At 45.2% G+C, this 20069-nt stretch overlaps 1 protein-coding gene and 1 pseudogene across 13 annotated transcripts in view; one reads left to right on the forward strand and one right to left on the reverse strand.

Annotated features, from left to right (window-relative positions):
- LOC309617261 (zinc finger protein 550-like) overlaps nucleotides 1-20069 on the reverse strand; it is a 148315-nt gene that overhangs the window by 57907 nt on the left and 70339 nt on the right. For all 12 annotated transcript variants that reach the window (XR_014237860.1, XR_014237861.1, XR_014237862.1 and 9 more), the window contains exons 1-3: nucleotides 17924-20026; nucleotides 10546-10672; nucleotides 9376-9471 (exon numbers count right to left, since the gene is read on the reverse strand). Coding sequence is in view for 3 of the 12 variants with exons in the window: in XM_082369275.1 (XP_082225401.1) it covers nucleotides 9376-9471; nucleotides 10546-10672; nucleotides 17924-17950 (250 nt within the window). In the remaining 9 variants the exon portion in view is untranslated. Of the gene's footprint in view, nucleotides 1-9375; nucleotides 9472-10545; nucleotides 10673-17923 lie in introns of those variants that run through there.
- On the forward strand, nucleotides 10681-14415 carry LOC309617287 (atlastin-2 pseudogene; annotated as a pseudogene). The gene has a single exon. The product of its transcript is annotated as an atlastin-2 pseudogene (transcript).

Raw genomic sequence — 20069 nt, forward strand, 5'->3', positions numbered from 1 at the left:
CCAATAAAATGGACAACCTGGAAGAAATGGACAAATTCTTAGAAAGGTATAACCTTCCAAGACTGAACCAGGAAGAAACAGAAAATATGAACAGACCAATCAGAAGTAATGAAATTGAAACTGTGATTAAAAATCTTCCAACAAACAAAAGTCCAGGACCAGATGGCTTCACAGGTGAATTCTATCAAACATTTAGAGAAGAGCTAACACCCAACCTTCTCAAACTCTTCCAAAAAATTGCAGAGGAAGGAACACTTCCAAACTCATTCTATGAGGCCACCATCACCCTGATACCAAAACCAGACAAAGACACTACAAAAAAAAGAAAATTACAGACCAATATCACTGATGAATATAGATGCAAAAATCCTCAACAAAATACTAGCAAACAGAATCCAACAACACATTAAAAGGATCATACACCACGATCAAGTGGGATTTATCCCAGGGATGCAAGGATCCTTCAATATACGCAAATCAATCAATGTGATACACCATATTAACAAATTGAAGAATAAAAACCATGTGATCATCTCAATAGATGCAGAAAAAGCTTTTGACAAAATTCAACACCCATTTCTGATAAAAACTCTCCAGAAAGTGGGCATAGAGGGAACCTACCTCAACATAATAAAGGCCATATATGACAAACCCACAGCAATCATCATTCTCAATGGTGAAAAACTGAAAGCATTTCCTCTAAGATCAGGAACGAGACAAGGATGTCCACTCTCACCACTATTATTCAACATAGTTTTGGAAGTCCTAGCCACGGCAATCAGAGAAGAAAAAGAAATAAAAGGAATACAAATTGGAAAAGAAGAAGTAAAACTGTCACTGTTTGCGGATGACATGATACTATACATAGAGAATCCTAAAACTGCCACCAGAAAACTGCTAGAGCTAATTAATGAATATGGTAAAGTTGCAGGATACAAAATTAATGCACAGAAATCTCTTGCATTCCTATACACTAATGATGAAAAATCTGAAAGAGAAATTATGGAAACACTCCCATTTACCATTGCAACAAAAAGAATAAAATACCTAGGAATAAACCTACCTAGGGAGACAAAAGACCTGTATGCAGAAAACTATAAGACACTGATGAAAGAAATTACAGATGATACCAACAGATGGAGAGATATACCATGTTCTTGGATTGGAAGAATCAACATTGTGAAAATGAGTATACTACCCAAAGCAATCTACAGATTCAATGCAATCCCTATCAAATTACCAATGGCATTTTTTACGGAGCTAGAACAAATCATCTTAAAATTTGTATGGAGACACAAAAGACCCCGAATAGCCAAAGCAGTCTTGAGGCAAAAAAATGGAGCTGGAGGAATCAGACTCCCTGACTTCAGACTCTACTACAAAGCTACAGTAATCAAGACAATATGGTACTGGCACAAAAACAGAAACATAGATCAATGGAACAAGATAGAAAGCCCAGAGATTAACCCACGCACCTATGGTCAACTAATCTATGACAAAGGAGGCAAAGATATACAATGGAGAAAAGACAGTCTCTTCAATAAGTGGTGCTGGGAAAACTGGACAGCTACAGGTAAAAGAATGAAATTAGAATACTCCCTAACACCATACACAAAAATAAACTCAAAATGGATTAGAGACCTAAATATAAGACTGGACACTATAAAACTCTTAGAGGAAAACATAGGAAGAACACTCTTTGACATAAATCACAGCAAGATCTTTTTTGATCCACCTCCTAGAGTAATGGAAATAAAAACAAAAATAAACAAGTGGGACCTAATGAAACTTCAAAGCTTTTGCACAGCAAAGGAAACCATAAACAAGACGAAAAGACAACCCTCAGAATGGGAGAAAATATTTGCAAATGAATCAACGGACAAAGGATTAATCTCCAAAATATATAAACAGCTCATTCAGCTCAATATCAAAGAAACAAACACCCCAATCCAAAAATGGGCAGAAGACCTAAATAGACATTTCTCCAAAGAAGACATACAGACGGCCACGAAGCACATGAAAAGATGCTCAACATCACTAATTATTAGAGAAATGCAAATCAAAACTACAATGAGGTATCACCTCACTCCTGTTAGAATGGGCATCATCAGAAAATCTACAAACAACAAATGCTGGAGAGGGTGTGGAGAAAAGGGAACCCTCTTGCACTGTTGGTGGGAATGTAAATTGATACAGCCACTATGGAGAACAATATGGAGGTTCCTTAAAAAACTAAAAATAGAATTACCATATGACCCAGCAGTCCCACTGCTGGGCATATACCCAGAGAAAACCGTAATTCAAAAAGACACATGCACCCGAATGTTCATTGCAGCACTATTTACAATAGCCAGGTCATGGAAGCAACCTAAATGCCCATCAACAGACGAATGGATAAAGAAGGTGTGGTACATATATACAATGGAATATTACTCAGCCATAAAAAGGAACGAAATTGAGTCATTTGTTGAGACGTGGATGGATCTAGAGACTGTCATACAGAGTAAAGTAAGTCAGAAAGAGAAAAACAAATATCGTATATTAATGCATGTATGCGGAACCTAGAAAAATGGTACAGATGAGCCAGTTTGCAGGGCAGAAGTTGAGACACAGATGTAGAGAATGGACATATGGACACCAAGGGGGGAAAACTGCGGTGGGGTGGGTGGGGATGGTGGTGTGCTGAATTGGGCGATTGGGATTGACATGTATACACTGATGTGTATAAAACTGATGCCTAATAAGAACCTGCAGTATAAAAAAACAAACAAAACAACTAATACTAAACTTTCATTGGGTTATTTGTATGGAAATATGTTAATATAAATGTTTCAGACATTACATGAAATTTCTAAAAATCTTATATTTGTATTTGTATGGAAATATGTATGGAAATATGTTAATATAAATGTTTCAGACATTACATGAAATTTCTAAAAATCTTATATTTGTATTTGTATGGAAATATGTATGGAAATATGTTAATATAAATGTTTCAGAAAAAAAAAAAAAAAAGAAGAAAAGGTACTATTACTCAGCCATAAAAAAGAAGGAAATCATGTCATTTGCAGCAACCTGGATGGACCTGGAGATTATCATACTAAGTGAAGTGAGTCAGAGAAAGACAAATATCATAGGATATCACTTATATGTGGAATCTAAAAAAAATGATACAAATGAACGTATTTACAAAACAGAAACAGACTCACAGACATAGAAAACAAACTTACGGTTACTAAAGGGGAAAGGCTGGGGGGAGGGAAAGATAAATTAGGAGTTTGGGATTAGCAGATATACACTACTATATATAAAGTAAACAACAGGGACCTACTGTATAGCACAGGGAACTATACTCAACATAACCTATCAGGGAAAAGGATCTGAAAATGAATGGATATATGTATATATATAACTGAATCACTTTACTATACACCTGAAACACAACATTGTAAATCAACTATATTTCAATTAAAAAAGAAAAAAGTGCCTAGAAAATGGCCTGGGATGTAATAAGTGCTATATAAGTGGTTGATAAATAAAACACTGAAAATACTGTTTAAATTAAAAAAAAAAAAAAAAAAAGAGGGACTTCCTTGGAGGTCCAGTGGTTAGGACTCTGTGCTTCCACTGCAGGGGGCCTGGGTTTGATCCCTGGTCAGGGAACTAAGATCCCACAAGCCACACAGCGCAGCAAAAAAAGAGAGTTACAAGAAGAAAATGGCACCAGAAGCCTGGTGAAGGCAAGCCTGAAGGGGCGGTTACAGTAAGAAGAGAATAAAAATCTCAGAAGAAAAGGGGTAGTGGGACACACAAAGTCAAACGGTATGAAAGACGAGTTTCTGCCCTGTTGAGAAGCATTAGAGTGGTGTTAGTAGGGAGAGCTCTGGAGCCACAATGCCTCAGTTTGAGGTGCGGCTTGTGGGATCTTAGTTCCCTGACGAGGGGTCAAACCTGTGCCCCCTGCAGTGGAGGGGCACAGCCCTAACCACTAGACCGTCAGGGAAGTCCCTCCTTTCTTCTTTTTTTTCCTTTAAATTTATGTATTTTATTTATTTATTTTTGCTTGCGTTGGGTCTTCTTTGCTGCACGCGGGCTTCCTCTAGTTGCGGCTAGCGGGGGCTACTCTTCGTTGTGGTGTGCGGGCTTCTCATTGCGGTGGCTTCTCTTGTTGCGGAGCACGGGCTCTAGGTGTGCGGGCTTCAGTAGTTGTGGCACGCAGGCTCTAGAGCGCAGGCTCAGTAGTTGCTCCACGGCATGTGGGATCTTCCTGGACCAGGGCTTGAACCCGTGTCCCCTGCATTGGCAGGCAGATTCTTAACCACTGAGCCACCAGGGAAACCTCCTCCTTTCTTCTTTAAGTCATAATTTCCTCACCTAAGAGACTAGAGGACTCTCAGTTTCTCCGGGTGTCATGAGGGTTAAATAAGAAAATGCCTGTAAAGCTCTCAGTACAGTTCTTGACGCAGTGCGAGTATGTGTGGTGGTTAATTTTATATGTCAACTTGGCTTGGCTACGGTGCTGAGCTGTTTGGTCAAACACCATTCTGGATGTTGCTGTGAGGTACTTTTTAGATATGACTGACACTGGAATCATCAAACTTTGAGAAAGGCAGGTTACCCTTCTTAATGTGGGTGGGCCTCATCCGATCAATCAATGGCCTTGGGACTTCCCTGGTGGTGCAGGGGTTAAGAATCCACCTGCCAATGCAGGGAATACATGTTCGAGCCCTGGTCTGGGAGGATCCCACATGCTGCAGTGCAACTAAGCCCGTGCGCCACAACGACTGAGCCTGCGTTCTAGAGCCCGCGAGCCACAAATACTGAAGTCCGTGTGCCGCAACTACTGAGCCCACATGGTGCAGCTACTGAAGCCCGCGCGCCTAGGGCCTGTGCTCCGCAACAAGAGAAGCCACCACAATGAGAAGCCCACGCACCGCAATGAAGAGTAGCCCCCGCTCACCGCAACTAAAGAAAGCCCGCACGGAGCAACGAAGACCCAACGCAGCCAGAAAAATAAATAAATAAATAAACTTAAAAAAAAAAAATCAATGTCCTTAAGAGAAAAGACTGAGATGCCCTGGGAGGGAAGGGATTCTACCTCCAGACTCAGGACTGCAAGCATCTACTCTTCCAGCTTACTGGCCTGCCCTGAAGATTTTGAAATCGCTTAGCCCTCATAATCACACGAAGCCTAATCAATAGAATAAAACTCTGATTTGGGCTTCCCTGGTGGCGCAGTGGTTGAGAGTCTGCCTGCCGGTGCAGGGGACACGGGTTCGAGCCCTGGTCTGGGAGGATCCCACATGCCGCGGAGCAACTAGTCCCGTGGGCCACAATTGCTGAGCCTGTGCGTCTGGAGCCTGTGCTCCGCAACGGGAGAGGCCGCGATGGTGAGAGGCCCGCGCACCGCGATGAGGAGTGGCCCCCACTTGCCGCAACTGGAGAGAGCCCTGGCACAGAAACGAAGACCCAGCACAGCCATAAAAAAAAAAAAAAAAAAAAAATTGTCCATTAGCATTAAAAAAAAAAAAAAAAAAACTCTGATTTATCTCCTTTTGGCTCTGATTCTCTGAAGAAGTCTAATGTTATTATTCTCATTGTTGTACTGGGCAATTAGGATGACAGCAATGCCATCAGCAAGAACAAGCCATCTTATTCTACAGGCCAAAGAGAGTGGCCTCAGTAGAAACCAACCCTGCGGACACCCAGCCTCTAGAACTGAGACAATAAATTTCTGTTGTTTGAGGCACCCCCTCACCCAAAAGAAAAAAAACAATAAAACCTATCCACGGTGATAGAGTGTAAACAGTGGGTACCACTGTAGGACAAGCTATTGACAAGGATGGGGCACCAGGAACCTGCCACAGAACTGGAAATAGTCTAAATTTTGGGTGAGGTGGAGGATACCTCAGTTTATACACATGTAAAAAGTAAAGCCAATTTCCCACTCCTGGGCATATATCCAGACAAAACTCTAATTTGAAAAGCTACATGCACCCCTATGTTCACAGCAGCACTATTTACAATAGCCAAGACATGGAAACAACCTAAATGTCCATTGACAGAGGAATGGATAAAGAAGATGTGGTACATACATACAATGGAATATTACTCAGCCATGAAAAAGAATGAAATAATGCCATTTGCAGCAACATGGATGGATCTAGAGATTGTCATACTAAGCGAAGTAACTCAGAGAAAGACAAATACCATATGAGATCACTTATACGTGTAATCTAAAAAAAAATGACACAATGACACAAATGAACTTACCTACAAAACAGAAACAGACTCACAGGTATAGAGAGCAGACTTGTGGTTGGTTGCCAAGGGGGTTGGTGGGGAGGGATGGATTGGGAGTTTGGGATTAGCAGATGCAAACAATTACATATAGGATGGATAAAAAACAAGGTCCCACTGTATAGCACAGGGAACTATATTCAATATCCTGTGATAAACCATAATGGAAAATAATATGAAAAGAATGTATACATATGTATAGCTGAATCACTTTGCTGTACAGCAGAAATTAACACAACATTCTAAATCAACTATACTGCAATAAAATTTTTTTAAAAATTGAAAAAAGAAAAAGTGAAACTGAACTTGAAGGATTTATATGTATCACTGTATACTTCCCATATAAAAAAATTAAGTAGATTTTAAAAACAGAAGGTATGGAAGTCAAATATATAGAGTCAATCCTTGAATAACACAGGTCTAAAACCCATAGGTCCACTTATACACGATTTCAGCCCTTTGTATCTGTGGGTTCTGCATCCATGGGATCAACCAACCATGGATCAAAATACTACATAATCTGCAGTTGACTGAATCTGCAGATGTGGAACCGTGCATATGGAGGGGGACGGCCCACCATAAGGGACCTCAGCATCCACGGATGTTGGCATCTACGGGAGCACTGGAACTCATCCCCCACATACACCACAGGACAACTGTCCATCATTTCCAAAATGAGACAACTCTTTCAAGAGTTGTGGGCTTCCCTGGTGGCGCAGTGGATAAGAATCCGCCTGCCAATGCAGGGGACATGGGCTTGATCCCTGGTCTGGGAAGCCTGTGCTCTAGAGCCCGTGAGCTGCAACTACTGAGCCCACGTGCCGCAACTACTGAAGCCCGTGAGCCTAGAGCACGTGCTCCACGAGAGAAGCCACCACAATGAGAAGCCCATGCACTGCAACGAAGAGTAGCCCCCGCTCACCACAACTAAGAAAGCTCACGTGTAGCAATGAAGACCCAACAGATCCAAAAATAAATAAAATAAATAAATTTATTTAAAAAAAAAATGACGAGAGGGATTTCCATGGTGGCACAGTGATTAAGAATCCGCCTGCCAATGCAGAGGACACGGGTTCGATCCCTGGTCACGGAAGATCCCACATGCCGCGGAGCAACTCAGCCCGTGTGCCACAACTACTGAGCCTGCGCTCTAGAGCCCATGAGCCCACGTGCTGCAACTACTGAAGCCCGTGCACCTAGAGCCCGTGCTCCGCCACCACAAATGAAAAGCCCACGCACCACAACGAAGAGTAGTCCCCGCTCTCTGTAACTAGAGAAAGCCTGCGCACAGCAACGAAGACCCAATGCAGCCAAAAATAAATGAAATAAAATAAAATAAATAAATTTATTATAAAAAAAAAAGACGACGAGAGCTTGAACTAGGGTGCTGGTGATGGACTCAGGACACACGGATAATCTCAAACGGGCAGGCCTGGGGATGGACAGATGTTGGTTTGATGGAGAAAGACGCTGGCTGAGGTGTTGCTAATCTTCCAATCTGCTTAGATGGCAGGACGTTCTCAGAACGGGGCACGGGGCAGGAGTGGGCAGGATCCTGGGGGTCTTCTAAGGCATGACAAGCTTGATGGGTCTCTGAGACACGAAAGTGGAGATCTGGGAATAAGGAAATGGGGGGCGGGGTGGTGTGTGGAACAGAGCATCGCTGGTGGGGCTGGCCAAAGACACTTACAAGCGGGCTGAGAAGCCTGAAGGACCGACAGAGAGGAGAGACCGTGACTCACTGTGGATTATTCAAGCTACAGTCAGCAGCACAGATGTGGGGCTGAAAACCCCAGACATCCATTTGGTGTTCTTAAGGGCAAGAGGGGCAGGAAGGTACAGCGCAAGGGGCTGCTTCTGAGTGTCCTGTGGACAAACAGGAGGATGGATAAATGGATGGAGAAGGTGGGAAAGAGTTCCATAGAGAGTATAGCGTAGATCATAACTTCAAGGGGAAGAAAGGCCCCTTTTCCTCTGAGTCTAGAAGTCCAGGAAAAATGCGCGATACCACCACTCACTATGATTAATACAATTACATGGATACGGTAAGAACTGACCTTACTCGACCCTCTCTATAGACCAGACACTGTACTAAGCAGTTTGCTGCATTATCTCATTATACCTTCAAACACCCCACTCACATACAAACTAGCCTCGCTCTGACTTCCTGAGAGCAGGGTGAGTAGAGTAGACAGAGGTCATACAAACCAAGCCCACTGGCTCTTCTCCTTGGGCCCAGAACAAAACCACACTCTCCAGTCCTGAGCGCCCAGCTGCGGCCAAATGCCTAGTTCTTGCCTGTGGGATACAGGGGAGTAAAGTATGTGTGCATCTGGGTGTGACCTGTCCCCTATCCCTTGCCGTTTCCCCTCCACCAGCTGGATTATGCTGGACCAACCTTAGAGCTATACGTTGACGTCAGAAGGTGTCTGGTCTCTAGATGCAACTAGAGATTATCATACTAAATGAAGTAAGTCAGAAAGAGAAAGACAAATACCATATGATGTCACTTACATGTGGAATCTAAAATATGACACAAATGAACCTACCTATGAAACAGAAACAGACTCACAGACATAGAGAACAGACTTGTGTTTGTCAAGGAGGAGGGTGGGTGGGGAGGGAAGGAGTGGGAGTTTTGGATTAGCAGATGCGAACTATTATATATAGGATGAATAAACAACAAGGTCCTACTGTATAGCACAGGGAACTATATTCAATATCCTGTGATAAACCATAATGGAAAAGGATATAAAAAAAGAATTATATATGTGTATAACTGAGTCATTTTGCTGTACAGCAGAAATTAGCACAAATTGTAAGTCAACTGTACTTCAATAAAAAAAAAAAGAGAAAATTAAAAATTAAAAAAAAAAAAAAAAGAAGAAGACGGTGCCTGGGTCTCTAAATAATGGTTTGGTCCCAAGCTGGCCAGCTGATGCACACTATACTTTGATGTGAGAGAAACCACCAGACCCCACAAAGGGGGTTTCACACAGCAGCTCAGAGGCACTAGTCCCCATGCATTCTCAAGGTTGCTGTGAACCCACCTGCCCAGCAGCTATTGGCTCCTACCTGGGCACGTGCTACGTGGGAGGCCTCTTGTTCCCGTCCACAGCTCCTGCCCATGCTCCAGCAAGCGAATCAACTCCGGTTTGGGAACTGGATGCCCTGTGGATGGAGAAAAAAACAGGACGCAGGTGTTTTGATGAGGAGAATGAAACCCTTCCATCCTACCTGGGACTTCATGACAGGAACAAGACCATGAATGTAGCGGCTCCCAAAGTAAAGAAAATGTTGATTTGTGACTGGGAATCCAACGGTACAAACACCACTCCTGGGCTGCAACTGCTGTAGAGGGTGGTGCTGTCTGTCTACACAACACCACTTCCCTTGAACTTCATCAGTGGAAGCCAGCCCCACGCAGGGGCATGCCACTTTCACACACAGCCACGGGACCCTGGGAATACTCCAATAAAAAACAAAAAAAACCAAAAAACCCCCACAACGCTGAAGTCAAAATAGTGGCATTAAGGTCCTAGCAAGTTCATGTAGAAGACTCAGGGCTGTGAGCTAGAGGCTGGCCCCTCTGTTGAACAGAAAAATTAGCCACAAAGGGGGCCATGGAATACTCACTCACACTGATCTGAGACTTTCTCTTGACAACAATCAGCGTGCCAGACAGAGAAGGTAAAAGGACTGGCTTTTGCAGGGTGTCCACCTGTGGCATTCCATGACATTCCTGTGCACCTTCTAAATGATCTCCTGCCCAGGGGAGGATAACAGCCCAGGCCTCAGAAAGCATGTGATGATGACATAGACACCAGGGGCCTTTGAACCAAGATTGTGCTGTTTAGGAAGATCCCTGGGTGGCACTGATGACAAGTGCCATGTAGGGGTCTCCCTGACTCACCCACTCGTCTGAGAACAGCCCTGCTAACTGGGCTGTGGGGACATCTGACCCCACCAGGCTGGGCCAGTCAGCTTCCCTCCTGTGGAATCTGCAACAAGGACCTCAAACTGAGGCCCGAGGGTGCTGGGCACTGGGATGAGGGCTGGTGTTCAGAAGGACATTGTTTCTATCCCACCGATCACTGCTACAGACACAGGGAGACCAGGCAGGAGGAGAAGTGACCAGAAAAATGCAGGGCCTGTGGGGAGGAGGAAAGGTGACTCCTGTGACCTTGATCAGCCTGGAAACAAGGAGGGTGGGGTCCCCCACAGGTGTGAGAGCTGAGCACTTACCCAGTGAGACCAGGAGCCCACAGATCTCCAGCATCACCTCTTGGTACAGGGTCCTCTGATCCAGATCAAGCTGTCCCCACTCCTCCCGGGTAAAGGTCACGGCCACATCCTTGAAGGTCACCAATACCTGGAGAGTCAAACACAGGTAGTGGTGTTGGGCTTGTGCACTTGGATAGGATCAACCCTGTCACTCTGTTGCTGGTGAAGATGCAGAGAGACCCAGGCCTGAACCACCGAGGCCTGCTGATCGCCGAGTTCTGTGTTGGGCTCAAGGGGGAGGTGGAAGCAGCCTCTGAATATAACGCAACTGTGGCTGAGAGAAAAGCCTCCCGTGAAGGAAGCCACTGGAGATGACACAGACAATGGTGTTCCATAAGGACTGGGGGCAGATGGTGCGTGCTCTGGGAAAAATGATCATGATGATAATTCCAACAATGGTAACAGCAAAGTGACAGGTGCTGAGCCTCCCTGGTCCTCACGGTGCACCTGCCCCAGGCTGAGGGCTTCACACGCTGCGGTAAAGTGACTAAAGATCCCTCGCTCTGGAGCCAGATTTCTGGGGTTTGAATGAATACTCTTAAATCTGACACTCGGGACTTCCCTGGTGGCACAGTGGTTAAGAATCCGCCTGCCAATGGAGAGGACACGGGTTCGAGCCCTGGTCAGGGAAGATCCCACATGCCACGGAGCAACTAAGCCCGAGTGCCACAACTACTGAGCCTGTGCTCTAGAGCCCGTGAGCCACAATTACTGAGCCCGCATGCCACAACTACTGAAGCTCGTGTGCTCTAGGGCCCATGCTCCGCAACAAAGAGAAGCCACAGCAATGAGAAGCCCACGCACCGCAATGAAGAGTAGCTCCTGCTCGCCAGAACTAGAGAAAGCCCACACACAGCAACGAAGACCCAACACAGCCAAAAATAAATAAATAAATTTATATATATATAGGAAATCTGACACTTGCTGGCAGTGTGATCATGGGGAGGACGACATCCCATCATTTCTCCAAGCATCAATTTCCACATCAATACAACAATCATTTCCACTATGCCAATTCTTAGAACTAAAGAGAAAATGTTCCCCCACCAGATGCTGTGGAGTGCCTGGCCCAGGTAAGTGTTCAGTGTATTTTGTGACTTTCACTAATCCACAGCCCACAAGGTAAATGCCATCGTCACCTCCATGTCACAGCCAGAGGCCTGAGGCCCAGGCAGCTCTAGAAAATCAACCACAACCTCAAATTTAAGGAAAAGAAGTGGGGGAATTCCCTGGTGGTTCAGTGGTTAGGACTCCACGCTTTCACTGCTGAGGCCTCAGACTCAATAGCTGGTCAGGGAACTAAGATCCTACAAGCCATGTTGCGTGGCAAAAAAAAAACAAAAACAAAAAAGGTGGGGGGGGGGCGAGGCAGTGCGGAGGCAGCAGCTGCACGAGGGGCTGTGGCGCCGGCGGCGAACCAGCGACCCAAACACCCGGGTTAACCACGCCTCGTCCACGACCCTCCTAGGTGAGAATTATGAAGATGACGACCTAGTAAACTCTGATGAGGTTATGAAGAAACCATGTCCAGTACAGATTTTTCTTGCACATGAAGATGACCGTAATTTTGAGCTTGATGAAGAAGCTTTGGAGCAGATATTGCTACAGGAGCACATACGAGATCTTCACATAGTAGTGAAGCAGGAGCTTTTTGTAAAGGGAAATCATTTCTACTGGACTTCATGCTTAGATATATGTATAACAAGGATTCTCAGAGTTGGATTGGTGGAAACAATGAACCACTGACTGGCCTTACATGGCGAGTTGGTTGCAAAAGAGAAACAACAGGCATATGTCTGGAATGAACAAAAGTGGCTGTGCTGTTAATGGATACCCAGGGTGCCAGTCAACTATCAGAGATTGTGCAACAGTGTTTGCTCTGAGCACTATGACTAGCTCTCTCCAGGTATATAATTTGTCTCAAAATATTCAAGAAGATGATCTTCAACACTTGCATTTATTTATAGAATATGGCAGACTTGCAATGAAAGAAATCTACGAGAAACCATTTCAGACGTTAATGCTTTTGATTCGAAACTGGAGTTATCCTTATGAACATTCATATGGTTTGGAAGGTGGAAACCAATTCCTTGAAAAGAGATTTCAGGTAAAACAAAATCAACCTGAAGAGCTACAGAATGTAAGGAAGCACATTCACAATTGTTTCTCAAATCTTGGTTGCTTCCTTTTGCCACATCCTAGTCTTAAAGTTGCAACTAATCCTAGTTTTGATGGGAGATTGAAAGATATTGATGAAGAGTTTAAACGAGAGCTTTGAAAGCTGGTTCCAGTGCTACTTGCCCCAGAAAATTTGGTAGCAAAAGAGATAAGTGGATCTAAAGTCACTTGTAGAGATCTTGTAGAATACTTTAAGGCTTACATTAAAATTTATGTAAAAAGTCCATGCTTCAGGCAACAGCTGAAGTTAATAATTTTGCTGCAGTAGCAGGAGTAAGAGAGAAAGTATGGAGCAGGTAGGCGGTGGGGACAAGTCTTACATTGCACCTTCAGATCTGGAAGAGAAAACACCTGGATCTCAAGGAAGTGGCGATTAAACAGTTTTGTTCAGTAAAAAAAATGGGTGGAGATGAATTCTACCATCATTATCTGGACCAGCTTGAGGCTGAAATAGAAGAAACCTATGCAAATTTTATAAAGCACAATGATGGCAAAAATATCTTCTATGCTGCTCGTACCCCTGCCACACTGTTTGCAGTCATGTTTGCTATGTATATAATCTCAGGACTGACTGGCTTCGTTGGCCTAAACTCTATAGCCGTCTGTGTAACCTTGTCATGGGGTTAGCACTGACGTCTCTTTGTACTTGGGCATATGTTACATACTCTGGGGAGTTCAGAGAAATTGGAACAATGATTGATCAGATTGCTGAAACACTATGGGAACAGGTATTGAAGCCCCTGGGTGATAATTTGACAGAGGAAAACATAAGGCAGTCTGTAACAAACTCTATCAAAGCAGGCCTGACTGACCAGGTGTCTCATCATGCCAGATTAAAGACAGACCGACTGACAGTTCATCCCCACATGGACTCCACTCTTTCTTTTTTTCATGCTTGCTGTACAATGAGAACTCAAATAAAAATAAACCAAAGTTTACAATCAATCACAGATGGCTGCCGCAGAGTGTGAAATTGTTTGTTGGTTTTAAGCATTCTATTTATGGCTCCTAAGACATGAAGACTGGCTGAGGAGCATTAGTTTTCATGCACACTTGTGCCATGTTTAATTCTTTTTTTCCCCTTTTTACTTAATCTAATGTTAGTGAAATCTGTCTTATGTAAAGGATATTTCAGGGAAATATTTTAAGAAGTCTATTTAGAGTCTCTTTAACACGGTGTTGCATTGAAATTTTAATTTTTAGAGAAGTTATGAATCACTGTATCAAGAATCAGCTTGGAATGACAATGAAGCCTTTATCGAGCCACGACATTAAAAGTACATATGGCGGGCTTCCCTGGTGGCGCAATATGGTGGTTGAGAATCTGCCTGCCAATGCAGGGGACGCGGGTTCGAGCTCTGGTCTGGGAAGATCACACATGCCGCGGAGCAACTCGGCCCGTGAGCCACAATTACTGAGCCTGCGCGTTTGGAGCCTGTGCTCGGCAACGAGAGGCCGCGATAGTGAGAGGCCCATGCACCACGATGAAGAGTGGCCTGCGCACCGCGATGAAGAGTGGCCCCCGCTTGCCACAACTAGAGAAAGCCCTCGCACAGAAACGAAGACCCAACACAGCCATACATACATACATACATACATAAAAATAATGTAAGCAGACAAGAATAGCATTAAAAAAATAAAAATAAAAAAAAAGTACATATTGCTTTACTGCCTTCAATACCAGTATTACATAAATGCATGTATCAGAAACTTCACAGAAATTACATGACAACTCTTGTAGCTAAGAAAATGACTCTGAGGTGTACATTTGTCTTGCCTTTTTAAATTTATAAACCTGTCCTAAAAGGAGATGCATATCTGGGAAACTGAACTGTCTTTATGCAGTTTAGCTTTCATGTACATAAAATATGCCATTAATTTTATTGGGGGAGAAATTCCAACCAAAAATGTTGCCTACAGCTATGAGTTAAGAGTGTCTATACAGTGTGCAGCTTTTATTTTCTAAAATCACAGATAGGGCATGTATATGAATTATAAATATATAAACACGATTTTGTATTAAAAGTTTTGTAGTTTATGACAAAATCTGGTTCTGTGGTAGGCTAATGAGTACAGTCTCTGTGAAGGAATGTTTGTAGCTCATGTCAGTGTGTGAATGCAGAGACAATTTGAAGTTTTTGATATATTTGTGATATTTATCTTCTTGAGTACTGCAATCTCACCTCCCCCACCCCCCCAAGGGAATTCAGTGGGAATGTTTATCGTGACTTTGTCCTCTGTAGCATTTTAAAGCTCTTTCCTGTAATTTATTTTTAGTACATAATTAAAATTTTGTTGTATATTAAAAAAAAAGGAACAGAAGTGGGAATTGAACATCCAGTCAGCAAAAGATGGCACAGAGTTGCCAGAAGATGGGCAGATGGGAGCCAGGGGTATCTTAGCTAGAATTAAAACAGCCAGGAGGGCTTCCCTGGTGGCGCAGTGGTTGAGAATCTGCCTGCTAATGCAGGGGACACGGGTTCGAGCCCTGGTCTGGGAGGATCCCACATGCCGCTGAGCAACTAGGCCCATGAGCCACAACTACTGAGCCTGCGCGTCTGGAGCCTGTGCTCCGCAACAAGAGAGGCCACGATAGTGAGAGGCCCGCGCACCATGATGAAGAGTGGCCCCCACTTGCCGCAGCTAGAGGAAGCCCTCGCACAGAAACGAAGACCCAACACAGTCAAATAAATAAATAAATAATAATTAAAGGTGCTAATAATTAAAAAAAAAGAAAAGAAAATACACCTCTGCTTCATTTACTAGGTGATTATTAAGAAACTAGATAGGGCTTCCCTGGTGGCGCAGTGGTTGAGAATCTGCCTGCCAATGCAGGGGACACGGGTTTGAGCCCTGGTCTGGGAAGATCCCATATGCCACGGAGCAACTGGGCCCGTGAGCCACAATTACTGAGCCTGCGCGTCTGGAGCCTGTGCTCCACAACAAGAGAGGCCGCGATGGTGAGAGGCCCGCGCACCGCGATGAAGAGTGGTCCCCACTTGCCGCAACTAGAGAAAGCCCTCGCACAGAAACGAAGACTCAACACAGTCATAAATAAATAAATAAATAAATAAAAGAACGTGAATTTCTAAAAAAAAAAAAAAGAAACTAGATAAAGCTGGGTATGCCATTTATTAAGCTATTAAAAAAATACTGTTTAAAATAAAAACAGCCAGGAAAAGACTGTCCTAAGAGGTGACAGTGATGCACAGGAAGAGTGGGGAGTGGCAGCCCTACAGAGATCTGGGAACAGGGCCCCAGACAAAGGAAAATGCAAGGGGAAAAGCTGCAAATTGGGCAGGAATTTTGCAAGTTCAGGACCTCCTGGCTGAGTGCGGTGAGTAAGAGAAGAGGGAAGAGGAAGAAGCATGGAGGAAGTCATGGGGCAGATCCAGTACAGGCCTGTGGGCCACAGTGCAGGAGGTTGTACTTATTATAAGTGTGATGGGAGCACCTGAGTGGGAGACCCATTCATTCATTTAACCATTTATTGAGTACCCTTTACAAGCCCAGGCTGTTCTAGGTCTTGGCAGAGAGCAGCAACAGGCACTCATGGCTAGGGCTGGAAAGAGATGCTAAACAAGCAACAATATAAATGAGCAAGACAACGTCAGAGGGACCCAAAGATTCCAAAGTCAAGAAAATAGAGTTTCCCCGGTGGTGCAGTGGTTAAGAATCCGCCTGCCAATGCAGGGGACAGGGGTTTGAGCCCTGGTCCGGGAAGATCCCACGTGCTGCGGAGCAACTAAGCCTGTGCGCCACAACTACTGAGCCTGTGAGCCACAACTACTGAAGCCCGCGCACCTACAGCCCATGCTCCACAACAAGAGAAGCCACCGCAATGAGAAGCCCGCACAACCCAAGGAAGAGTAGCCTCCGCTGGCCGCAACTAGAGAGAGCCTGCATGCAGCAACGAAGACCCAACACAGCCAAAAATAAAATAAATACATTTTAAAAATAAAAAATAAAGAAAATAGAGCGAGAAGACAAGAGGTCACAGTCTGCTTTTGACAGGGCACCACAGAAAGCCTCTTTCAGGACAGCACACTGGAGTGAGTCTGAAATAAAGTGAGGAAGGAGCCAAGTGAATGGGCAGTTTAACAAATAAGACAAGGCCTGACAGCAATCAGGACTATGATGAGGGTACTCAGGGCCATGGCTATGGAGTTACCCAGGACCTCTTGTGTTTTTGTGTCCAAAGGGACACCACACTCCTGCACACTATCGCCACTTACCATATGTAACTGAACCTCAAACAGGAAAACAGTTTCAGTGGGAAGCCAGTTCCACTGGCTGTAAACTGGAAGACAAATTCCTTGGCCTTCTGGGTGCCCTGCCTGTCCTGACACCTTTTCTGTCCTAGTAGGGCTGCAATCCCCAAGCTGCTGCAGGCTACTCCTGCCTCTTCCCCACCCCAGCCCTTATCTTTGTAGAGGTTACACAGCTGGGAAGCCCAAGGGTCAGCTTCCCCCAGGGATGAGCCTCTAAGATCAACAAAGGCTCAGGAGGCACCTCCGTGGAAAGAGAGCCAGAGTGATGCTCCCTGCACCGTGCTGGACTCGGGGGGATACACGTCACCTTTGTGGTTTTTCTAGTTCCCTCAACCCAGTTGGAGGAACTTTAGCATAAAAGCCAAGGACAGGGACTTCCCTGGCAGTCCAGTGGTTAAGACTCCGCGCTCCCAATGCAGGGGGCACGGCTTCCATCCCTGGTCGGGGAACTAGGATCCCGCATGCCTCACCACGCAGCCAAGAAAAACAAAACAAAACATAACCAAGAACAGCAGGGAAAGCTGCTCAAGGTCCTAGACTCGGGAAGGGGCAGGGCCGCAACACACAGAAAGGTCTCCGGACTGTGCGGCCTGCGCTCCTCCCTGCGGGTCCTTCCACGCCAGCGGTGTGGGGTCAGGGGGATTCGAGAAGCCACATCTCTCCCTACCACACAGCGTCCCACTGACTGACAGAAATGGGACCCTCCGCGTGAAGCCCCTAACCTGGATTCCCACCCGGAGCACAAGCGACCCCATCCCGAGGCTCCGACAAACAATGCCCTGGGGAGGACAAGGTGACGACTCACAGGACACCACCATCCTGCACAGCAGCGCGCCTCGGCCACGTGGGTGGGGTCCGAGCGGGCGTGGCCTGGCGCACCGTCCACTCACCTGCGCCGGGGTCACCAGTGCCGCCATCGCACCGCGGGGAGCGTAGGGCCACGTGAGGGCGCCGGAGACCGGCGAGTCCAGCGGGCTTAGCTGACCCTCTCCCAGGTCGTACAAAGGCGCAGGTGGGCCCTCCTGGCTGTCCTCCCCGCTCCGTCCCGACGACCTGGGTAGAAGTCACCTAAGATAGAGACACAACCGCCCCATCACGAACAAACGGCCTCCCTGGCGACACAGGAAGTCCCGCCGCTGACAACGCGAGCCAGTAACGCCCCGTTTTCTGTGACGTCATCAGATCGGCGCTCACGGCCATTCCGCGGAGCATAGCCTTCAGGGTAATGTAGTTCTTGTCCTGCATCCGCCCGGGAGAGGGAGTCTTTGCTCCTTGGAGCCAATGTCCCAGAGGCGGGATACTGGAGCTGGCAAAGGGCCTACAGAGGCTCCAACGAAGGAGGCGAGGCATTGGATGTTTCTAAAGGGGACACACCCAGTTTCCCTGTTGTGTTTCCTGTATCTTGTCATTTAAGATGCTCCTAACTGAGCAAGTGGACATAGTGTATGGTAAATTTTTTAAACTTCGTATTCTGCTGCCTCACCATCCCCACAGTCTGTGAGCACCCCGCCCAGGTGACTGAGTACACCAGAGTGATGAGGCTGTGGCCCCTGACACAAGCTCCCCTTGTCCTCCCTTGTGACCTAGTGACATTACAAGGCACCAATGAAATTCCCTCATGACATCTGCTTGTGTACTCCCCGCCCCCCGCCGCCCGACCTTGTCTTGGGGGCCTCTCTCTCTCTCTCTGGGCTCTCCTCCTGCTTGGTTGAGCCTGCTCCGAGGATATCATGATATCACTCAGATACAAAGTACCTACAGTCATAGATGTGAACTAATAAACTTTATCTTGCTACTGTTCAAATACATGCAGACTGAAGTTTCACAGTTCTGTGCGTTTCAGCGTGTTTGCTCAGGGTCTAGAGAGAACAGACTTCACACATGGCCATTACTAGGATGTTGCGGAAGAAAATGTTGGGTGTCCCTTAAACAGGTGGACAATAGAAAAACTTTGCTTTCTATAAATGTTTAAATAAATTCATGAAGTTTGGAACATATACAGAAGATTTATTTTTCAAAAAGTGAAAGCGCTTTAACATAAATTATAAATTTAAGTTTATGTTATTATCCAAATATCTTCATATTTATTCTGTCCCTTCTATTTTTTGAAAACATAATCCCTTTAAGGGGAGACATTATATTGTAGACTCCATTCAGCCAGCAGGAACCCAAAGAAAAACCTTGATGCACACACTACAGTGTCACTGTCACAAAATGCCTGCTTTCAATAGTTGGCAACCAAAAAATATTATCTTATTACTTTCCAACTTCCTATAGATCAGAACTTTAGAGATAATTTTGTAGGCTTCAGTGTATGCATTCAAGGTGAGACAGGCTGTGACCTGGGACCTGGGACCCTTTGCTGCAGTGCTTGCACCTGGACGAACATCTCCTCAAGCAACAGATACAAAGAAACTATAAGGGATTAAAAATAACTGTGTACATGTGCTTTAGGGCAAATTATGAACAGCAAGATACAAAAGACCAAAAACCCAACTGCCACTTCTGAGGTGTCGGAAGCAAAAGCAGGGTACTGTGCATGAGCCCTGCACAAAGCACCACCAAGGGCATGGGCAGACCACCTAAGCATACCTCCGTTCCAACCTATGATTCTGCCCCTACCCTCATCCCATTTAAGGGACCAGCTCACCCCCACATCAGAGAGCAAGCAAGGGAAACTGTTACTTGCTTTTTTGCTCCCTAGTGCTGCAGCATGAGACTCAGTAAAGCCTTGCCTGAATTTCTTGTCTGGCCTCTGATCAATTTTGATTAAGGAGGCCAAGAACCCTGGTCAGTAACAAAGGGATAAGAAAGAAAAGATTTCAGCCAGGATCATGACAGGGGAAATGGATGACAGCTGTAAGGAGGCCCATAAGGAAGTAGATGATGTGGCATTCTGCCTGTTTCCCACACAAAATAATTCATTCCTGCATGGGTACATCTCAGTGTTTGTGTTGAAACCCCAGCAAGCCCAGCTAATACACACACACACACACACACACACACACACAAACACACACACACATATATATATAA

Source organism: Balaenoptera borealis (assembly GCF_965194805.1).
Source record: "Balaenoptera borealis genome assembly, chromosome: 19".
In the NCBI taxonomy this organism is placed as follows: Eukaryota; Metazoa; Chordata; class Mammalia; order Artiodactyla; family Balaenopteridae; genus Balaenoptera; species Balaenoptera borealis.